The sequence below is a fragment of the Chenopodium album genome, chromosome 1 (genome assembly GCF_948465745.1).
Source record: "Chenopodium album chromosome 1, dcCheAlbu1.1, whole genome shotgun sequence".
NCBI lineage: Eukaryota > Viridiplantae > Streptophyta > Magnoliopsida > Caryophyllales > Amaranthaceae > Chenopodium > Chenopodium album.
In genome coordinates, this window is record NC_137834.1 from 1409541 (window position 1) to 1433662 (window position 24122).

At 32.2% G+C, this 24122-nt stretch overlaps 2 protein-coding genes across 7 annotated transcripts; one reads left to right on the forward strand and one right to left on the reverse strand.

The window, feature by feature from the left end:
- Positions 1 to 5366: 5366 nt before the first annotated feature.
- LOC145624885 (alcohol-forming fatty acyl-CoA reductase-like) lies at positions 5367 to 15496 on the reverse strand. 6 transcript variants are annotated; one of them, XM_081678082.1, is made up of 11 exons: positions 15179 to 15493; positions 14768 to 14841; positions 9771 to 9874; positions 9410 to 9609; positions 9177 to 9277; positions 8869 to 9061; positions 7978 to 8139; positions 7520 to 7601; positions 7076 to 7342; positions 5845 to 5972; positions 5367 to 5724 (listed from the first exon to the last, which is right to left on the reverse strand). In XM_081678082.1, the coding sequence occupies exons 4-11, from the start codon at positions 9598 to 9600 to the stop codon at positions 5574 to 5576; spliced, it is 1275 nt and encodes a 424-aa protein (XP_081534208.1). In that variant the 5' UTR covers positions 9601 to 9609; positions 9771 to 9874; positions 14768 to 14841; positions 15179 to 15493; the 3' UTR covers positions 5367 to 5573. The 6 variants fall into 6 exon arrangements, 4 of the variants coding, with proteins under 4 accessions (XP_081534208.1, XP_081534239.1, XP_081534166.1 ...); XM_081678113.1 differs by lacking the exon at positions 14768 to 14841 and having other exon boundaries at positions 15179 to 15496; XM_081678040.1 differs by lacking the exons at positions 14768 to 14841; positions 15179 to 15493 and adding an exon at positions 10964 to 11319 and having other exon boundaries at positions 7100 to 7342.
- A 1959-nt stretch (positions 15497 to 17455) lies between these two features.
- On the forward strand, positions 17456 to 24067 carry LOC145625106 (very-long-chain aldehyde decarbonylase CER1-like). The gene is made up of 10 exons (XM_081678210.1): positions 17456 to 17515; positions 18997 to 19217; positions 19473 to 19705; positions 19924 to 20143; positions 21871 to 22246; positions 22560 to 22667; positions 22899 to 23099; positions 23224 to 23325; positions 23624 to 23797; positions 23903 to 24067. Exons 1-10 carry the CDS (start codon positions 17456 to 17458, stop codon positions 24065 to 24067), a joined length of 1860 nt encoding a protein of 619 aa, XP_081534336.1.
- The last annotated feature ends 55 nt before the right edge of the window (positions 24068 to 24122 follow it).

The window sequence follows — 24122 nt, forward strand, 5'->3', positions numbered from 1 at the left end:
GTCTGATGAGAGAGGGGGTTGCTGCCATGGAAGAGGGAAAGGGAAGAGGAAGGAGGAGGAGGGAGGAAAGGGAGGAGGAAGGGGAGGGGGTGGTGGGCTTTTTTATATATATAAATTTAATCGAATTATTTAATATTTGGTGGGTTAGAGGTTAATTAGAAGAAATAAGAAAAAATTAGAGTCTAATTAAGTTAGTTAGAGGGTGATTAAGGAAATAGGTTTCTTCAAGTAAAAAAAAAGAATTAGGTGGTTTTTTATAACCAAAAAGCTTTTAAAAGATTTTTTTTTTCTTCGCAAAATGGTGCTTTTAAAAAGTTTTTTCTAACAAATTTTCATAAATATTAATATCAAATATAAATGAAGGTAGCATTTCATTACTGGTCAAAGCAAGCACTATTTCCAGTTTATGTTCATCTAAACCCCATCTAAGTTGAATGAAGCCCAATATCCCTCTCTGGTCCGTACATGCCAAATAAAGCCCGAGGTAAGCCTGGCTACCAAATTCATTATTGCTAGTTTTGCAACTCCTTCGGTGCCTTTTCTTTTTTATATTTTGACTTTTATGATAAAATTTATAAAATTTTGACTAAAACAATTCACTTTTATGAATATCAAAACTATATCATATGACTTTTTTTTCTTTTTTCTTTTTTTTTTTTTTTTATCAACTTAACTTGAAAAGTTTTTTATTCATGACGAATCTTTTTGTAAGCGTAGTGTTGTCAAGAGACGGGAGCGCGAAACTCTGATAGATATATAACATATTACTAGCTTCAATTATCAGGTTAAACCTTTGGTTGAGTTTGTCCATTAACATGGTATCTAAGCTGATCTGATATATAGATCATGGGTTCGAATCTCATCCACCCCCTTTTTGGTTGAGTTGGTTCATTAACAACATCATCCAATTAGTTTTGACCCCTTAGCTCTACCTTGATAGAACACCAAGGACTCTTTTAACTCTATGCACTTGTCTCCGATGACGTCTTGTGGTGCAAGTGTGCAACGCAATATCGTGTATCGTAGTCAAGGACTTGAGTTTATATCGACTTGTAAATCTGTAATGCAAAAGAGTACACAATGTTTATCTAAGGAATGGATTGAATTTTATAAAGTTGATTGGACTACTTTGCTTTGTGTTGTCGACTTGGGCCTCAGATTGGGTTTTTTTAAGCCCACATAGTTTTCTTATGAATTTTTAGCTTGTCAAATTTGGGTGTTTATTTTTTTATTATTTTTTTTGACGGGATGCTGGAATATTTCATCTGGAATATCAAATATTCACACTTTTTAAAAAAAAAAAAAAAAAATCTGATTGACAGTTTAATGGCTACATAAACAGTGTAGTTAATTGTTTATGATTTCTTTCTCTTTTTCATGGATTAGCTTACTCATGACGGTTACTACTTGCATTCTTAGTAATTAAAATACTTTTTTTTTTGTATTAATTTTTTTAAAAAAAATCATTGGGTATACCATGAGTGTGCTAAATTACCACATGTAACTTTGTTTATGAGAGAGAGTTTTTAAGTGAAATGAGAGAGGGCGTTGTATGATAAATTCCTTCTTTAATTTGTTTTTCAATAAAAGCTAACAAGAATATATTATTCTTTTCTCATGAATGGTAGGTGTCAAATGACCAACTAAACAAAAAGGTATGTTACGCTTAGTGCTGTCAAATTTCAAACCGAAACCGTTTAACTGTCCGAAACCGACCGACTCAAATGAGAACCGAACCGATTAAAAACCGATTTTTTTGAAACCGAAAACTGACCCGAACCGTATTTTAGTAAACCCGAAACCGAATCGACCCGAATAATGTTAAACCGTATAAGAAACGAACCCGTTAACAAACCGAACCGAATATAAACCGAACTGAAAGAAAACCGAACCAAAAAAGAACCGAACTGTATCTAACCCGAAACCGGTTCCAACCCGAAACCGTTTAAACTGGCAAAAAAAGCGCTTACACCGAACCGTTAGCAAACTGCTACCCGTTTGCACCGAACCATTTAAAAACCGAACTGATTGTAAATCGAACTGGTTATAAACCGAACCGTTTATGAACCAAACCGCTTCTAAATCGAACCGTTTACAAACTTTTTTATATAATTAAATGGATTTTTTTTTTTTTTTGACGGGGATATAATTAAATGGATTAAATATTAGAAATCTTAGAATATTTTTTTTAAAATAGCAAGGCAAATCATTCATTAAGGTCTTAAGGATAATCAGTGTTCACAAACAAGAGCAAAACAAGCAGGCTCAGGCCCTGCCTCAAACTATTAGCAACACTACTGCCTCTAGTCATGTATACATTTGAGGTAATGAAACCAAATGAACAAAAAGCTTGTAATATTAAGTACCAAGGCTTGGCTGAAGGCGTAATAAATAAAATTAATTCACAGAGACTATTAAGCATATGATTACATTGATTTTGTGAGTAATAATGAAATAAAGATGGGAGTGTGCTAGTGACATGAATATGCTATTAGGCTATGTTTTAATTCAGATTCAACTATAATTTAGTAAACTTGAAATGGAACCGATATGAATAACGTTAAAGTGGTTAAACAATCGAAGAACCGAACCAGTTATAAATTGAACCGAAAAAGAACCGAACTAGTTAAAACTGAACCGAAAAAGAACCAAACCAGTTATAAACTGAACCAAAAAAGAACCGAACAGTTTCTAACCCGAAGCCGTTTCCAACCCAAAACTGTTTGAACCGGGATAAAAACCGTTTACACCGCACCGTTAACAAACCGCAACCCGTCTGCACCGAACCGTTTACTACCCAGACTGTTTACAACCCGAACCGAATTAAAACCGCTTAAGAATAAACCGAAACCGAATCGAACCGATAACTATTTAAACCGAACCAAAACCGACCCGTGAGACAATTAAACCGATTCCAAACCGACCCGATTAAATACCGAACCGATTTCAAACCAAACCGAAACCGAACTGTCAAACCGTTTTGACAGTGTTTACGCTGATTTTTGATAGCATGTTGATAAATTAAGTTGTCCAAAAGCATAACTTGATTGTTTTAAATGCTTAGGATTGGGTTATGTACTCTGTTTGATAAAGTACATTAGAATAGAACATTAAGTGATAGAGTATAAAACATATTCCTCGGCCTCAACCATCAGCTTAAGCTTTTGGTTGAGATGGTCCTCTAACATGGTATCGGAGCCAGCGTGACACAAAGGTCACGGGTTCGAATCTCATCCGCCCCTCCTTCAAAGTGGAATTAATTCGCAGCAAGTATGGGTTGGCCTGTCGAATTAATTCGCAGCAAGTATGGGTTGGCCTGTCAACTATCAGCTTAAGCTTTTGGTTGAGATGGTCTACTAACATTAAGCAATCCCCGACTTCAACCATTAACTTATGGTTGGGCCTGAAATTGATTAAAAATTTGTTTATATACTCTATCAATAGATAATATTGATTGGAACACGTATATATGTAATTCATTTTCTAACTTTCATTTTGCATGTTATTATGATTCTCATATGAATGAATCATCAAACGTAAACTAATAGAATAGAGAGCTTATTATTTAGTGGAAAGCACTAAGACAAAATTGGTCATGTTAGCTACTTTTGTTTAACTGATAATAAAAAAAATGTTTGGTAAAAAGCTAATTTCTTGAAGTTATTTGAGTATTGAAAATAACTATTAGGAACGTTGCCATCTTCAGTTGTGTTAGGGTTTTAGATTAATTTAAGGTATAATTTGTCATTTCGCATTAAAATAAATGAATAAGTTAATGAAAAAGTTCTCCGAGCAGCTTATATTAAAAATGAGTTTATTTCGTGAAATCAGCTCATCACCAAGCACTTCTATTAGCTTATTTGAATTCGACACACATGACTATAAGTATATTACAAGCAATAGGGATCATAAATATTGGTATCTATAGCTAGTGTTAATACGGATAAATATTTTAAAATATCGAATCTCTATATGTAAAAAGGTAACTTTGAAAAAGTCACTAATTTATTAAAAACAGGCACTACATGTTAGATTACTAAGCAATATAAATATGTAAGTTTTATAGACAGTTAAACTAAATAGACAAAGTTGACAAACTGTTGATGACGTGAAGGAGAAAACCATTTCATCTTCTCTTGAAGAGTAAAGTAAAATTAGACTTATTTTGACCCTAAGTTACCAGAAACATTTGATCCAAAATTAATTATTGATGTTCCATAAAATAGATAGGGAAATTAGGTTGTTGGTTAGCCTCCTAATTCAAACAAAAACATAACTTCACCAATACATAGCACAAGTTAAACAAGGATCGAAATCCACAATGACTAAGGTGTACTAATAAGCTAAGCATTAATTAAACGATAAGTTAAACAAGAACTAAATTTTTTAATTTGTTAATAAATTATCAATTATATAGCAAAATCTATAGCTAATTGACGAGTTAAGATAATTTAATTCAATAATAAAGGAACCTTAGGAGATGGGATTTGACACAACCACTTATGTACTTAAATCCAAAGCGGAAATTGAGATGGGGATCAAGTTTTCTACATACACCATTTATAAGGCTATGCACTAACATTTTGTCCTTGTGATTTCATATTGTTGTATGTTGAGACTTTATCATGATGATAAATTAATATGTAAAGCCACCTAATATAAGCTTGTGATAAATACTGTAAACTATGTTGTATAGAGTTAGGGCTTGTTCTCTTCAACTTAATTTCAGTTAAATTCAGTTCAACTCAGCTTCAATCAGTTCATTTCCGTTTAGCTCCTAATTTCGCACTCTCATAAATAATTTATTTCAGCTCTATTCAGTTTAGTTCAAAGTAGTTCAGTTCAGCTACAATAAGTTCAATTTAGTTCAGTCAATCAAAACAGGGCAACAAGTTGACGTTTAATGAGTGTATACTAAAGTAATCTGATTACATGTATCAGAAAACAATGAAAGTAGATTTTGTTAAAAATGTATGACAGTAGGAGATTATGAAACGCAGAAGATATATATCCATATCTATAATATCTATCAAAAGGCCATGTGGCGCTCTCCTCATTCTAATACTCCATATGTGTAAGCCATGTTGCACTCTCTTGTTTAATTTAATTTCACACCGTGTTTAAAAATATGGTACAAGATTTGAACACACAACCTTAAGCTTAATCTTAAAAGTGCTAGCCACTAAGCTATTACCATATTACATGTCATTCTATAAAAAATAAATGTTAATAAAGATTTTTATCGTGGAAATAATGCAGTAACATGAGAAATCGTCCGGGGCTCCGGGCCTAAAAACTGTTTATTTATAAAACACTTAAGATAATGATAAATCGATGTAGCAACAAAAATTAAAAATTTTATTATATGTACTAACTCTTATTGATTTAATTATATAATATAGTCTTCGTAAATAAAATTTTCCACATACATGAGTATTCGAGATTTATATATATGATACATCAACTCTTTGTTTAAATGAGGCCGAAGAGTGCATAGTTACTAGATTGTTTAAGAAATTGATCGAACTAATAACATGTTGATCAAGGCCTTGCAAATCTGACAAAGATACCAACTAGAACAAATATTTAACAATTGATGGAATGTGAATATTGATGAAGTAGTCTTTCCAATTGATGCACAACGGATCGAAGTTAAACACATCTTCATCCAAACCATTTTCACGGGCAGTTTTGATCAAATTTTCGGTATTTGTATCGACGAATCTATAAAGAGAAACCATTCATTAGCAAGGATACAATTACTCTTACTAGTCATAAGAATTGAATAGCTAGAGAATTAAATAAAAAAGTTATGTTATTATGAAGCTCAAAAGTTGAACTTACATGCTGTTAAAGAACAAGTAGGGTTTGTACAAGTTGACCAATTTCATAGCTTTTTTCAGCTTTTTATCGAAGTTAAACAAGGTACGTTGCAAGTCACTAAGACCCATTCTAGTAGCAAATAATAGAATCTGAAAACAAATTGAGTAATTAGATAAAATCGCAATAATAATTAATTTTAGGAAAAATACACTTTAATAATCACAACTATGGACGATTTACCTACAATAATCCCAACTAACGTTTATTCTACAATAATCCCAACTATTGGGTCAGTGTTCCTCCAGCAGTCCCAAAAACCGGTTACCTGCTGAGAGGGTAAACTTTTTTTTTTTGTTTTTTAAATGCCACATGTCATCACATGATTGGCTTATTTAAAAAATAAAAAAAAAAACAAAAATCGAATCAGCCCAACCCAGCCAACCACCGCCGTTCCCAGCCACCCACAGTCAATCGGAACTGGCCGACCACCTCCCTAACTTCCCGAAAACGGCCGGTCGGCCCTCCCTACCCTCGAAACACACACCCCCGATCAACCCCAACCCCCTAAAACCACTCTCCTCCCTTACAACCCCTTCGCCGGAAAATCAATTCAAAAAAAAAAAAAAAAAAAATCAACCACTCCTCCTCCCTTCCTACACCCTTGAAACTTCCCATGGGGGCGAATTCGAAGGTTGGGGAAAGAAGGAGGGTCGTTTTTTAGGGTTAGGGGAGACGGATGGCCATTTTTCGAGGGGTTGGGGGTTGGCCCTAGTGTTTTGCGGTGCGATTTAGGGCCGCTGCTGGTGGTTTCACGGCCAAGTTTAGGTGTTTTGGCCGGTTTCGAGGGTGCGGCTGGTCTTGGGAGTCGTTTCCGGCGTGGGTGGCTGGAGAAGGTGGTGTTTTAGGGTTGCAGCAGGATGTGGAGGTGGTGGTTAAGGGCTGGAATGGTGGCTGCCAGATTTTTTTTTGGTTTTTTGTTTTTTTTTGTTTTTTTTATTTAATTTTTTTAGAACCACTCACACGCTGACACGTGTCAAACAACCTTCAATAATAGGTTGTTGACTTTTGTTGACCGGTTTGGGACTGCTGGAGGAAAACTGACCTAATAGTTGGGATTATTGTAGAATAAACGTTAATTGGGATTATTGTAGGTAAATCGCCCATAGTTGGGATTATTAAAGTGTATTTTTCCTTAATTTTAAAGGATAAGTGAAAACATTATTGTTGAATTATAAAACAAAATTAAACTTACGGTTTGAATAAAGAATTGACATACGAAGAGAATGATTTCGAATATCTTTATGTTGTTCAACACAAGACCTTTCCGAACTATGACAGGGTTACCTTCACCATTGATCCATGGATTGTTAGTGAAGTAATGATAGTGAATGTCATGCAACTCTTTAAAAGTTACAGGATTTCTGTATGAGGTTCCGACTTGATATATTGTCAAACAAGGTATACAAACATGGGTTTTCATTGCCACAATTATCGAATTCACAAACATATCTGCAGGTATCTGCATAGTTATTAATTGGTTAACATCATCAAAATTATAGCCAAAATTCGCAAATAATGATATAAATTGATTTATCGGTTTTATTAAGGTTTTATGGTCGGAAATTGAAAAGTCAAATGGAGAAAGTAACTTGAGACGATTACTTATAATAAATGAAAAGGGTAAGGGAGGACTAACCAAGTCAAAGACCATATTCCTATCTATAGGAAAGATACTTAGGATACCTTTTCCATAGGTCACGGCCACACTATCAATAGTCCTGCAATCAAATAAGTAGAAATGAAAATTTTAATATTTCGTACTACTTTGTACCAATAAGTTCAATAGTTTGTAATAGAGCTATTGTATTAGAGAGACTTAGTTTATAAAATCCAATATAGGTAAGGAAACTTAGCATATACACTATGTCGATATGATATACATATTAAGTCGATTTAGTCATCCATTACTTGAATCACACAAAGTTACATTTACAAATCGTGTAGAGTGACTTGAGTCGGGGTGACTAACTAGCTAGTTGTATGAATACATCGGTAGTATATATATAGATCATGAACACGATTCAGTAATAGTTACATAAGATTATATTCTTAAAAATTTCGTATTAAACATGATATTAAGTTCAAAATATATACCTGCAACCTTCAACCCAACCAGGGAAGGGTTCTTTCAATGTGCTACACACGATGGTAGGCCTCATGATAACCACTGGTAAATTGCCTCGGAAATGCCCTACAAGCATCTCTCCCATTGCCTTTGTAAAAACGTAAGTATTTGGCCATCCGTAATGTTTTGCCCTAATTTATGTAGTAAATAAGAACACTAATATCAAATCAATTATTTGAAGTGTCAATGAACCTATAGATTTTTAATACTCCTAATAACCTTTGGTTGATTATACGAAAAATGTGGCATTAATATGAAAAGAGGACAAAATGGCTCTAAACATGTAATAGAACGACTAATGTGTATGTGGTCCTATAAGATTTTAATATATTTGATTAATGAGAGCATTGAACATAATAATTAAGATTTTTTCACTTCAACTTATTTAAGTACATACATATAATTGAGCACTTGATTAATTATTTCGAAAGTGATCACATCATATCATATCGACATAGTAGTTAGACCAAATCTGTTTAATTATTTGTGTTTGTTTATTAAATATCTTCATATACATAAAAACTTATGAAAATTACAAGTTATCACTCGATTTGTTTTTCTTAAGAATTAGTGCATATATAATAAGGTCCAAGTTTAGTTAAATTAGAAAATCAATTTAGAGTAGAAAATTTTAGATCACGTCCGAGCATAGAATTAGATTGGCCAAGGAAAATTGAGAACTTCTCGGCTCTTTCAAAATTTTTCAATAATAGAGACTTAGATTTCAAACCCTTGATCTTAAAGTTAAACTCGAACTGTTGGATATAAATTAAGCTTAATTGGGATGTAAGATATATGAATAAATTTAATGTTGTTAGCCATATATCAAATTAAATTGACTATACTTGTAAAATTCATACCTTTGATTCCCTAAATTTTGCATCATTAGTCTGATTTCTTTTTCGGGAAGATCTTTCGCTTTAAGATTACTTAATGTTTGTTCAGCAAGCTTCTTCTCATAATCAATATCCAACCCATTTACACCATTTAGTGTCTCACCCATGGCATATGGACTTTCAAATATTAATCCTTTTTTCTCTCCACACACGAACGCTGAAACACAAAATTAGTTAAATTTTGTTAGCTAATTATATATATATATATATATATATATATATATATGATTATCTAAAATCATCGGATAAAACCTTTGAATTCGATCACATACCAGTTGAGACATGGATGAGCAACTGTATATTAGCACAAGTCTTTGCAAATTTTACGACGTTTCTTGCTCCAAGGGTGTTCACGCCCAGTGCAATGTCATACCTACACTCATTAAAATCAATTCATTCCTAATTAACTATATTTCCTTCGTTTCAAAATAAACTATTCGTATTACTATTTATGTATAAATTTAATCTAAAATAAATTCGTTAATATAATTAGTTTAATGTATACCTTTCATCAAATTTTGTAGTTGCTGCAACATTAATAATTATATCTATTCTCTTGTACATATCTTTCATTTGATCAGTAGTAAGTCCCAAGTTCTCGTACGAAATATCACCAGCAACTACACTTATTTTCTCCGACATGAAAGCCTCAAAATTTGTTCCCAAATTTTCTTTTAACACTTTGAACAACTCCATGCCTAAAACCTACGTCCAAGACATAATAACAAAATACGACGTAAGATATATATGTTATTACACGTACTTCCAACGGTATAAGAAAATAAACAGTACTAATGTACTATGTACATATAGTAGTCGTTCGATAAATTTTATACGAAGTATATAACTTTGTGGTCGTAGTATACCTCATCTTGCAGCCGAACATCGGCTGCCTGAGCATCTCTAGGCCTTACAAGAAGGTACAACTTTTTCACGTTTGGTTGAACCCTAAGTATCTTCTCCACAAGTACTGCAATTCATGGTACATATATATTAAAGTGTACACGTTAAAAAATAACCTTAGGAAGTATGTTAAACTAGCATGCACATAATAACACTATGTTTATGTATGTAATACTGTGGGTGGTCTTAAATATTTTAAAGGCCCTGTTCTAATAATATTAAAAAGTGGGCTTCTAATCATAAAAAAATGTATGTATTTTCATATTTATAATTTATTTATAAAAAAATATCAAAACTGTATTAAAATTATTACGTATAATCGTATATTAGTGTCTACTGGTATATGAAAAAAAATAATAATAATAATAAATAAATTCAAATTTAAGCCAAACTTTATTCAAATTATGACTAAAGTCCCCATGCTAGATACAAAGCATATCAAGTATAATCTTATTCTCCATATTTTTAATTATAAAATAAAATAAAATAAAATAATCAGCAAAGTCGCAATACACGACTTCAAATTTCAAAGTTTCATCTTCTTCACCTCCCAAAAGCAACCAAAAATAAAAATACCCATATGCAAGAGGAGGTTGGAGCATATATTAAAAATGGAGAAAAGTGGAAATAAATAAAATAACAGCAATGTCACAACTCACAACACATGACTTCAAATTAATTAATTGTCGATTAAGAGAGGAAGATGAGTGGTATCGAAGATTTTGTCAAACAAAATATTTATGAGGAATTAGAATGAAAAGCATATATATGAATAAGGCGGGTTTGGGCAAGCCTAAAAACCTGAAACCAGCCCGAAATCCCACTTTGGGCAGACAAGTTTGATATTTTTTTTGCGGGTTAGGACACGAGATATGATGTTAAACCCTAACCCAACCCGACTTATTTTATTTTTTTTATCACTTCTAGTATAATCTTGAATATTGAACCATGTAAGCGTATAATTGAAACTTGAAAGTTGATTTAATGGGGAAAGCAAAAGGAAGCAATTTTTATGTTAAAAAAAAAAAGAAAAAGAAAAATCATTTAGGCTTCAAAATTCGGGGCCCTATGAACTTGGAGCCTTATGTTAAGGGTTTGCTTGCACAGACCCTTATACAATATAGTATTTTATTAAGGGAAATAGAGAAATTATTACTCTTAGCAATGAAGCCCGTTACACCGGTAACTAAGATAGTTTTGTTGCTTAAAAACTCGGTTATGCTTCCGAAATCCATGATCAAACTCACAAAAATATAGCTAAGTTTGATTTACTTGTAGATTGGATTTGTTTATAATATGATGAAATAAGTTTTTGACAAAGATGATATAAGCTCACTTGGCTTGACATATTTATAGGATCAGAACAAAGGCCAAGCAAGTAGCTAAAGTGACATACAACCCGTCGAATTTGTTGACCAATCAACTATTTAGGGTAGTTTTATTTTTATTTATTTATTTTTAATTTTTTACTTGTATTTTATTTGGTACACATTTTGCTAGTAATCTTCTTACCTCAAATGTCCTTGTCACTTAGGGTATAGCATGTTATCATCATCGGGTACACACACCTGTAAATTGAATAAAAGGAATTGCAAGTGGCGAAATTTTAATTTGTACAAAAAACACACTATTTACTCAATCACTTAGAAAGCCAACCTTGCAACGGTCCGTGATTTTACATGTAATTTAGTATGACTAAAGATGTCGTTTGCTGATATTTGAAACCACGCACTCGATAACGGTCATTATTTCATTTTCTCTTTTGATTTCTTTTATGTTTTTCTTCAGTAATTCAAATGAACGACCAATTCTCTTAATTTAGTTACCCTATAATTTGCATACTCAATTATATAGTACTATTGAATTATTAATCTAATAGCTATAGTATTGTTCAAAAAAAAAAAAAAAAAAAAAAATCTAATAGCTATAGTAAATCCACTGTTAATTAGGTTTAGAGTTTAGTAAACCTACTGTACGTAGCTATTAGACTAAAATAAGGGTAATTGTACTATTTGGAAGAAAGATAAAATAAGGGTACCATTTGGAAAAATCAAATTTAGTGGTACCATTTGGAAACTCCAAAAAAACACAAAAAAAAAAAAAAAAAAAAAAAAAAAAGTCACGTTAGAAATTAAAAATGTAACACTTCAAAAAGAAGGTGGGGGATTAGATAAATTAATGCAAATATAATATTCGGATAAAAATGACATGAAATGTACATCGTTCTGAGGATAAACAAGAGATATAATCAAGGAGATACAACTATCTTTATCTCACAAAACATCTCGAATAGAGTATTACATATTGGCTTGAATTGGCTAGGCTAATTAATCTGAGCACTACTTAAACATTTAATAATTGTCCACCCAATGATTTCTTATACTGTATAACATAAGAAAACTCTAATTATTCCCCAATGAATAGCATTAGTAACGTAGCTGTCATAAACGTACCCAAAATTAGGAAGCAAAAAAACGCTCACGCGACCAAGCATGGACAAGCTATGAAGGGCACATAACTTTCTCATTTCTAATCGAAATTGGCCATATGACCTATCGTTGGAAAACATTTGAAACAAGATATCACCTCCAACTTGAATCAGCTCAAGATTTCAAGTCACTAGATTTCACAATTAACATTTAACACTCTATAATAAATGATGTACATTACACTTGTCTAATTAAGATATATTGAACCTGGAAGTTAAAAGGCTACTCTATAGTCCGTAATAATCATCCAAATAACACCATGTCGAATAGTATCAATTGATCTTGAGTCAAAAATCATCCAAAGCATTATTATATGTAAGCTGAGTTTAGTAGAGCTACTATTTGCAGTCGGTTGACATCAAAACATCGTGAGCATGCTTTGCTTGAATGTGTTTAAATTATAGTTATAGAGATGAAACTAATTTTGTATTTAAACATTGTGAACATGATTCGATGATGATGATGCCTAGCATTAACCCACTAAACCCACTACTCTTAAGAGTCCGCTAAGGCAAACTAATCGCTTTGGAGAGCAAATTCCTTTACATTAATAGGCATGCTTGGATTGGGGGTAATATATTAAGGGGGTAATAAAAGTCAAACTAAGCAAAATGAATGTGAAAATAGGGAAGAAGGAGATAGTGATGATGTGACTGTAAGAAAATTATGTGGTGATGGTATGGTATGAGGTAAAGAAAGAAGAATTAATACCCTCATTTTGGAGGCAATAGTTACACTAGGGGGAGGGTGGGTAACTATTACCCTTATTATGAGAGTAATAATCCCTCCATCTCTCATTTCCTAATGGCACAACTATCTTATTTCATTTGTAAACATTAGGACTGCTACATCACCACCTCTAATTACTTTTGTTTTTTAAAGATTGACTTTTATTACCCCTTTAATGTATTTCTCTCAATCCAAGCATGCCCTGTGTTAATTAATTACGCATTAACAATTTGAAGCACATATTCCAATTCCAACACACACCCTTGCTTCAAATTAGATCACAATGACTATATAATATTCACGTTTGACTTGTTCTCAAATCAATTTTGTTGGTAAACATTATCATAAATGTCTTACTTTCAAAGTACTTTGTCCGCATAACTGTATCTATTGCACATATGACATATCTACATATCTACAACATTTTTTTTGGACTTTGTAAATCACTTCTCTTCACCATGATTCTCTTAATCATCACACACTTTTTTTTTTTTTTTCATATAAATTGATAAGTGTTTGAGTAAAATGTCTATTGAATTAATTATGTGAATAATTGTCGTTGTAAAAGAAAGAAGATTGGTTAATTTAAAATTTAATGGGTATTAAGAAACAAAGCTTGGATCCTGGAGGCTTATGCACCATCCTTATTGGTGCATACTGTATACGTTTGAGTAAAAAAAAAAAAAAAAAAGGCAGAATGAACATATTATAGAAATATAATGAATATATAATTACTTTTAAAAAAAACATACTATTAAATGTAAAGAATATATATATACATATAGTGAAAAGAAAATAGTAGTAAAATGTAGGAACATAAACCTAAAGTGAAAAGAACATATGATTAAATAATGTTCTTTATCTCCATGTTCTTTGATTGTCAGTACAATGTTAAAATATTCATTGTTTATTTTGAAATGTTCTTTGACTTTTGTCTTTAGAGTATGGTGATTGAATAATATTCATTACATTATATTATCATGTTCTTTATTAACATTACAGATTTTCTTTAGATATAAAAAAAAAAAAGAACATAAAACTGAATGTTCTACATCTACCACAGTTGTAGTTCACATTTTTGTTATTGTAAATGTAGTAATTATTGTTCTACATCTACCACAATTGTAGTTCACATTTTTGTTATTGTAAATGTAGTACAGTGAAAACTTAGTTTCATCCTATCACTTAACATGTCGGGTCTAGGCCCTAGCTAGCATTAGCAACAAGCTAACAACTAACATTCTTATCTGGTGACCACTGGCAAACGACCTACGTATCCCGAGGGGCTCGTGCTACCCCTGATTAAATAATAATGGATGCGCGTCACAAACTTTTTTCCCTATAAAAATTAAATAATAGTGGATGTTTTTTCAATACAAAATAATGCACTATGCTAGAATTTCAATACAAAATAATAAAATTTCAATGAATTAAGTTTAATAATAATTTTTCAGTTTTCACCAAATTTACTTTGCTTGAATTTCATAATACATAGTTCCCGTCAAAAAAATTCATAATACATAGTATTATATACCATCCATATTTTACTACTTACTTCATTTGCATTATTCAATTGAAATCTTTTGAAAAATGTTAAAGTGAGGGGTTATTGACGGATCAGATAAGCAAAACTAACTGCCAAGACTGGCACATCTCTAAGGCAACCAAAACATACTTAGAAATTTACAACACAAAGTAATATACAAGTACTTAGAAAACATCGGCAATAGAGGATTAAATACCTCATCCTCTCTGAGTTGCTTCATGATAGAGGGATCCATTGCACAACTAAATACTTATTCAAAACTTCTACCAACTGTTGATTAAAATACCAAGAATTAACTCAAATTAAAACAGCCACAAATAATTAACAAGAAATTGAAATTGGTGCATCTCAAGATTTCTCTTATAATTTCAACTTCCCTACGCTACGAAGGTGGTTACTTTGGTAATCATGGCTACACAATTCACCAATTTAACACCCTATTCGATTTGAAACCTGATAATAAACTCATGATTTCTAATTCCCACAATAAAAATTCGATTATTACTAAATCACAATTCTATATTTCTTAACCAAATTCTGTTAAAATTAAATGCCTTAAATAAATAAATAAAAGCAATGGAAAGAAAATAAGAGAACGATGTTATACCTAGCGTGTAAATGAGTAGGATCGATGGTGAAGTAATGCTAAACGGCGGAAATTATTACATCATCCCACAGTAAACCGGCAATGGTGGAGGCCGAAACCAGTACAAATTGATCCAGACAAAAGAGATTTTGCACCCTATCATTTCAATGTGGTTCTTGCCTTTCTTAATATCTTATACTGTTAACTGTTTAGTGCTAACAAAAATAAATTGAAATGATAGGGTGTCAATTGTCTTTTGTCGGAATCAATAATTATTGGTTTTGTCGGGATCATTTCAATTTTTGGAAGCTAGAGAAGTATGGGGCACGTTGCATGTCTATTACCTATTTGCTATGGTTTTCTTTCTTTCTCCTTTTCTTCGTGGGGGAATTAGGGAAGGATGTTATTGCGCTGTTGAAGCGGATTCAGGCGTTCGCTAAGACTAACAGGATCGGATTTGCTATAACTAGAGGGGTGAGGACCTAAATTGTATCTCGACTCCCCACCAATTTCTTCTAAATTGATTGACATTGTTGGTTTTTGATAATAATAATAATAATAATAATAATAATAATAATAATAATAATAATACTACTACTACGTACCCAACTTTTAATTTAAATATAAAGACCAGAAATTAATATATCCATGTTTAATTTGTTCGAGTCATTATCGTCAAGTTATACACTCGTGGAGTGATACAAGATCGATGCATGATAGTTGCCGACATTAAAACTTCTATTTTTGAATTTCACTTTAATCTGTGTGATCTGTGATTTGACTAAGGCAGTTAGCCTATGTTATGATGTTTCTTCTCGATATTATTCACTCAATTATTTAGCTGGCCAAAATCCTTAATTATTTAATAATTAATATATGAATTCAAGCATTAATTTTTGTTTTAGATCAATGTTATTACGGAGTATATTTTATCTATCAATTAGTATTATATATAGAAACATGTTATACATAGCCCTTAGGGCTACATGTAAGAATTAAAAACACTCTTGAAAATTGTGTAAATTCAGAAAATCATGACAAAAACACACTAATTACACTAATCTATGCGTGTTTTTGTCATTAATTCCTAATTTTATCAATTAATTAAAAAAAATAAAATAAAAAAATTGACCCATTTGTTCGAACATTTGAGCAACCTCTTTCCCTTTTTTTTTTTTTTTATTCCTATTAAAAGAAAAATCCCACCTTATATACTAAAAGAATAATCTCATTTTTTTCATTGCATGTAACCCCTTTATCCATCAAGGCAAGGATCTTTTTGCTCAATTGATAGGAAAAAACTTGCGTGGAGCTAATCCACAAAAATATCATTGTGAACCCGAGACTTATACGCACGCAGCTGACTTTATATGGAACATACTACATATCATAATTTTAATATATTAACCTTATTTTTAACATAGCAGCATTTATCAAAACTTGTGTGACCTTTATTATTATTATGAACCTAAAGTACAATGTTATGTTGAGCATAGTGACCCTAATTTTAAAAATATAACTTGTATTATTCATATATAAAATAAAATAATAACCCCCTCTAGCTTTTATAATGGCACAATGACTTTTATTCCAACATAATAACCTTTATTTTAATATAGTGACCATTTTTTTTAATTTTTGTAATAAAACAACCATAGTGTCTCTAATATTATTGGTTCACAATAAATAAGTGTGAACCAGTCTATTAAAGATATTGTACATTTGATCTACTTCCTTTGTTTTTCTTTTATTGCACCATAAAGACTTTAATTTGACACTATTTAATTACATAATCTTCTTTGACAATCTTTTGTGATTTAACCGTAAGGTCAAATATATACGTGAAATCTAGTTAGATTCACCTTAATATCTACTTGTTAAATATTAATTTTTTTATAATTTTTACAAAAATATAATTAAAGATATTAATAGCCAAAGTAATGTATTGACAAGCATAAAATCAAGATTTAATAAATAAAAACGAAGGAATTACTCGTATATTTTTTTTCTTCTTATTTTAAGATTATATATTGATATATTCATTAAACATCTGGTGTGAGTGTCGCCACGAAGAGCTTGGCTAGTTGCCTCAAGCAAATCGCTCGGGGATAGGGGTAGGGCCACTTACTTACAGGCTCCTCCTATAATTAAGTTAAGAGAGAATGATAATAAAGTTGGACGTAGCTTATATATAGGCTTTGAATAATAATAATAATAGTAATAAAGTCGTAGCTTTAATTAATTTAAGAGAGAGTGCTAATTACTTAGTTTAAAGTTGTAAGAGAGAAATAAAAGTGTATGGCGTCTACTCCTGGCATCTTTTCTCACTGGCCGTGGGAACCTCTCGGTAACTTCAAGGTGTACTCTCTATTTTACTACAAGTATATCTTCGTCATTGCTATTTATTGCGTATTTGTTTCATTTTTTAAAATTTTTTTTTTAATTTTTAACAAATTCATGATATATATATATATATATATATTATATATATATATATATATATATATATATATATATATATATATATATATATATTCTACAACATCTAAGTATTTTGCATGACCTATGACCTATTAAGAACACGTGGCAACCAAAAAGTATTTGACCATTTGGTCGGACTGTATCTCACAATCTTAATAGTACTAGTATAGCAATTATGCGATGCACGGTTTAAAAATTTTAATATTTATATATATTCATTTCAAAATATTTAAAACAAAATTATTTAATATGAAATATGTAACATTGAATTTTCTTATAGTTTTAATCATATATTTTTAGTACTATCAAATGAACCACTAAATATGATGTAGTATTTGAAAGCAATTTATTTCTTCTTCTTATATGTAAAGACTAAATAAATAAATAAACCAACAGGCTTTTTCCCATCTACAACCTCTGTCAACACAAAAAAACTTGACATTTTACTTTTGAAAATGAGAAATTTTATTTCCCCATATATATATAGGATGAATAAGTTTATCTCAAATTCTATATATTTCGCATACATTTCATTCACCCATGGAGAACATAAAATTTGAAAGGGTTTTCTTAGTTATGTCGTCATTAAAATTGTTGAATTTCTAAGATATGCCCCTTTTCAAAAGAACAAATATGACTTTTTCTAAGTTGTATTAGTTTTTAGTAAATGGGATGACTTTTTCTAATATATTCTAAAACCATGAGCATGACTTATTTTGGCAAGATCTTTCCAGTGTATTTTAATACAGTGGAGAATATATTGACTTATTTTGGGAGTAGTGCATCTAGGCGCATAAACCCTTTGTGTTTTGGAAACACATTGGAGGGCATAATAGTAGTTCGACATCTATAATGGTAATTTTATTTTATTTTATTTTATTTTTTTTATTTATTGTACATGTATATAGTACCACTAGATTATAGGTTGTATTAGTAGTACTATTATATCTCACAATGGTATAATACAATATTTGATACAACATTTACATATTTATTTGTACCATTAGAAAAAATATTTATACCATTACACATTTACACCATTCAATATAATGGTACTATTTACCGGTATTTTATACTATTGTTAATATTTACAACTGCAAAATATATAGCGCCTATGCGCCAAGAGTTTTCCTTATTTTGGCATACAGTGGAGAATATATTGACTTACTTTAATACTGTATTATCAGGAGTATGACTTTTTCTAAGGCGTCTACTCCTGGATGTTACATCTTCGTTCAAAAAGTCTAAATCAACAAAATTTCATCATTACAAATATAAAATTTCATGTATGCTGATTGCTGATGGAATGACAGTTAAAAATAACCTCTAACTAGTTGATTTAATTGTATGGGTTGCAGTATGTTTTAGTGGCACCAGGTATTATTCATAGCATATACTTGTACTTAGCGAGATCGGATGAGAGAAATCCATTCTATCTCTTTGTGTTCTTTTGTATGCTATGGAGGATGCTTCACCAGCAGCTATGGATAAGTCTGTCTCGATATCGAACAGCCAAAGGCAACAACCTTATTGTCGATAGGAGTATCGACTTTGAGCAAGTTGACAGGGAAAGCAAATGGTAACGTAATTTATCATCCTCAACTTACATCCATGTTGCTTGTTTTTCCTTGGCAATAGTATCAATAATGACAGTTACATGTTTATATACTACCTCCGTTACATATTATTTGCAACGATTAGACATTTTTCCTCTCTACTTTATGTCAAATCGTTACAAATAATATGAAACGAAGGTAGTAATTTTTTTTTTTCCGTTTTTCTTTGTATAAATGTGACACGTTTATTTTATGTATGTGGTAAATTATACAATCAGGGATGACCAGATTCTGTTTAATGGGATCTTATTCTATATTTCATATTGGGTGCTAGAGGATGCAAAGAACATGCCTTTATGGAGAATGGATGGTCTCCTTCTAGTTTTCATAATTCATATTGGTCCTGTTGAGTTTCTCTACTATTGGTTACATCGCGCTCTACACCATCACTTCCTTTACTCTCGCTACCACTCTCATCACCATTCTTCTATTGTATCTCAACCCCATACTGGTAAGTCGTCAACACAAAATAGGCATTGTATATAATGATCAAACATCCTGGAAAATACATATTGTATATGAATCAAAATAAGATTAATTAATGTTGAGTTGAACGTACTGTTATATCAATTGGAAATAGGTGGAGTAACTAATTCAACTAGACCTTGTTATATGTTACTCATCATTATTATATATGTTTAATCTAGGACAATATTTTTTTGGTTGCAGCTGTGATTCATCCATTTGCTGAACACATAGCATATTATTTTATCCTTGGATTACCATTGATGGTAACCACATTCATGGGAACTATCTCTATAGCTACTGTGGCGTTGTATCTCACTTACATCGACTTTATGAACAGCATGGGTCATTGCAACTTTGAGGTCATTCCGAAATGGGTGTTTGATATGATTCCTCCACTCAAATATCTCATGTACACTCCCTCGTAAGTGACTTAACATGTACTGTACAATACAATTCTCGATCTATTTTAAAAGGAAAATTATTTATCATAAAGGTCCTTTTAAATAGGTCTTTTTGTTGTAATGGCGACACAAAAGACCCTTTTATTGCACTTAGGTTGTGACAAGATTCCGACAGTTAACTATTTTTTCCAACAAAAAAATTTCACATGCCTTGCACAAAAATCCATTTTTTCCCTTATCCCTTTAATAAACCCTAATTTTTTCATCGTCAACCTTAACGCAAACGAACCCTATTTTCGTCGTGAGACAATTTCCGGCACCGGCGAATTTCGTCGGAAATTTCTGACCGAATTTATAGGAAACTATTTTTGGAAAATTAACAAAAATACGCCGTGCCACCACCGGCACGGCGTATCACCACCTCCAACCACCCATAAAGCCCCTGTCAACCCCAACCAAACCCACATCACCACCACCACCAACCACATCAGACCACCACCATCGCCACCCACTGCCACATCAGACCACCACTAAACCTTAACCAACTGCCACTACAGACCACCACCATCGCCACCCACCCTTAAACTGACCCAGACCCACCCAGACCACGACCCTAAAACTGACCACCCTTAAACTGATCCAGACCGCGACCAGATCTTAACCCACGAGTCCATCGCCACTGCCCACGAGTCCACCATCATCGCAATTCATCCAAAATCACCATAAAATAAAAAAAAAATCGCAAAAACCAAAAACAAATAAGGAAAAATAACATACCTTGAAATTCACCAACAAAACTCCGAAATTGGCATGTTTTTGGGTTTTAAATGTCAAATTTGACCATGAAAACTCTAGATCTAGAGTTTTCATGGTCAAATTTGACATGAAAAACCTTAATTTATACAAAAAATTAAAACCCCATTTGAGTTCAATGTTCATGCGTGAGTATAGGGGAAAAGGATGAGAAGAAAAAACTGAAAAAGAAAGGGGAAAAGGTGATAAGGGGCGAAGAAGCAGAGGCAGGATGAGAGGAAGAGAGGAGAGTGAGTGAGAAGAAAGGTGGAGTGAGAAGAGAGGAGAGAGAAAGAGAAATTAGAATATAAAGAGGGAGGGGCGCCGTTTTTAATTAGGGTTTGGGGGTTTGGGTTTTTTTAAAAAAAATTAAATAAATTCCGTCGAAAACATATAATATTCCGTCGGAAGCTTTAATTTCCGACCGAATATTCCGTCGAAAATTTCCTACGAAATAAAATCCGTCGGAAAACACTTAATTTAAGACGAAAATTCCAAATTCGTCGCAAATTTCCGACGAAAAATAAATCCGTCGGAAATTAAGTGTTTTCCGACGAATTTTCATGTCCGTCGGAATTAGACCTTTTTCTTGTAGTGAAACCTATTTTGTGAAGAAAAAAAAAGATCATCAAACTCCGATTCTAGTCTCTCACATTAAAATTGTAGGCAATTGAAGACAAACCGAACCAGCTGAGGAGGGGAAGGGGGAAAAAGGATTATATTTTAAGTGATCATATTCAACACACATGAATTTTTTTGGCTGAAAAAAAAAAAAAAAAGTCAATGGTTTGAATCCGATCAAAAGACCCTCTCCACGACCTAAGTGTGATAAAAAGATCCACCTTTTTTATGAAAGGACCTTTACTACAAAAAGACCTATTTAAAAGGACCGTTTTGATAAATTTCCATTTTAAAATGCATAAAAGTAATAAGGCTCTATTTTCTGATTTTACAGGTATCACTCTATGCATCACACCCGTTTCAGGACAAATTACTCTCTTTTCATGCCATTCTATGATTACATCTATGGAACAATGGATGAATCAACAGATATAGTTTATGAAAGTTCTCTGAAGAAGCCGGAAGATGTTCCGGATGTGGTTCACCTTACGCATCTGACAACTCTGCAGTCTGTCTACCATCTCCGGCTTGGGTTTGCCTCACTTGCCTCGAACCCTTTGAACTCCAAATGGTACATGTGGCTAATCTGGCCTCTCACATGCTGGTCCGCGCTCATAGCTTGGGCCTATGGTAGGACATTCATCATCGAAAGAAACACATTTAAGAAGCTTAAGGCAAAATTATGGATTGTGCCATGCTTTAAGAAAGAAGTGAGTAATTATTTTCACTTAGCCAGACATTATTTCTATATGATGAGTGACATAAAATGGAACTAACATATATTATGAGTGACATAAAATGTTATTTTGTAATAATACAACCTTTAGGGGGTTTTACGAAATAATACAGTACAATCTTTCGTAACCTCAAAATCCAACGAAAAATTGATTTTGTCTAGTTTAAATGAACACCCCCTAAAGGTTGTATTATTACAAAATAATCCAAAAATTTATTTTTAAAAATGGATCAAAGGTTGTAATATTTTTGACAATTTTTCCTTTTATTATTGGATATTTGGTGTAGTATCTCTTACAAACGAAGCGAGATGCTATAAACAAGTTGATTGAAGAAGCCATACTAGAGGCAGAGGAGAAAGGAGTCAAAGTAGTAAGCCTAGGACTTTTAAATCAGGCAAGTTATTAATTAAGTTATGATTATTATTCTTTGATTTTATGTTATGTTATTAAAACAACGAAATGTTATGTTATTAAAACAATGAAATATATATAGCTAAGTTTTATCTTCTGATTACTAACTTCTCAGGTTATTTATAAATCAATTTTAGATGTCGTATGACTTTATTTATGAATCAATTTTATTTCAAAAAAAAAAAGTTTTATCTTCTGACCACTAACTTCTCAGGAGGAAGAGTTCAATAGAAACGGCGAAATTTACTTGGAAAAGCACCCTAAGCTCAAAGTAAAAGTGGTAGATGGTAGTAGCTTAGTAGTCGCGGTGGTGCTTAATAGCATTCCTGTGGGAACTTCCCAGGTTATGTTTAGGGGTAGGCTGTCGAAGGTTGCTTGTTCCATTGTTTCGGCGCTATGTCACAAGGGCATCCAGGTAGTAAATTTGTGCCTTTTATGGCCATGTACTATAGTAAAACTCCATTGATATCTACATTATTGATGTGGTGAATTTCAATATATAAGTATATGAAATTAACCTATGCTTTTATCATATTTAGGTTAGTACCATTAGAAATATTGAATATGAGAAGCTTAAAAAGTCTTTGACAACAGAAGATGGCTCCAATTTGGCTCTTATAACAAATGGCTTTAATCAAAAGGTATGCTTTTGCTCTTTCAATCTTCTAATGTGTATAATCAGAAGGTAGCATGCATGCAGACTCCAAATATGTTTCCGAACACATGCATCCTCGGTTCTAGTAATATTACAACAACTGAACTTTTACACTATTCATCACGCTTGTTTGATCACATATTATGATGATTTATACGTAAAGTAAAATATAGTTATGTGTGGGTTTTATAGATTCTTCTCGTAAAATACTTTTACAATATCAACTTTTTATAATTTTTACTCTTATATAATTATAGATAATTAACATATAAAATGTGATGCAGGTATGGTTAGTCGGAGAAGATTTAACAAAGGACGAGCAGTCTATGGCATCAAAGGGAACTATATTTGTTCCTTTCTCTCAGTTCCCTCCCAAGAAAATAAGAAATGATTGCTTCTATCTCAACACGCCATCATTGGTGGCTCCTAAATCATTCGGAAACTTGCATTCTTGTGAGGTTTGTACAATCCATTATTAATTAATCATCTTAATTGAGTATTAATTCCTCAATTGAAGATCTTAATTGCTTGTGTTTTGGGTGTGCGTGCACATATATAAGCAGAACTGGCTGCCAAGAAGTGTGATTAGCGCGAGGCGTGTGGCAGGGATTGTACATGCTTTAGAAGGGTGGAATGTGAATGAATGCGGTGATGAGATTTTCGATGTTGAAAAAATATGGGAAGCTTCCCTTCAACATGGATTTCTTCCATCCAAGACCTTTGCTTAGCCATATTAGCTCAAGAGTTTAATGCATTGATGTATATTGTGACTAATTAGTCCAT

Bases quoted from the DNA above. Each gene is read 5' to 3' on its own strand.
- LOC145625106 (XM_081678210.1), top strand. From the start codon at position 17,456: ATGGCGTCTACTCCTGGCATCTTTTCTCACTGGCCGTGGGAACCTCTC. The intron at 19,706-19,923 runs GTAAGTCGTCAA...TTTTGGTTGCAG, and splicing joins TGTATCTCAACCCCATACTG to CTGTGATTCATCCATTTGCT. The intron at 22,668-22,898 runs GCAAGTTATTAA...CTAACTTCTCAG, and splicing joins GCCTAGGACTTTTAAATCAG to GAGGAAGAGTTCAATAGAAA.
- LOC145624885 (XM_081677996.1), bottom strand. From the start codon at position 11,042: ATGGATTTCGGAAGCATAACCGAGTTTTTAAGCAACAAAACTATCTTA. The intron at 9,062-9,176 runs GTATGTGATCGA...TTTGTGTTTCAG, and splicing joins GCTCATCCATGTCTCAACTG to CGTTCGTGTGTGGAGAGAAA. The intron at 7,343-7,519 runs GTTAGTCCTCCC...ATAACTATGCAG, and splicing joins GGAATATGGTCTTTGACTTG to ATACCTGCAGATATGTTTGT.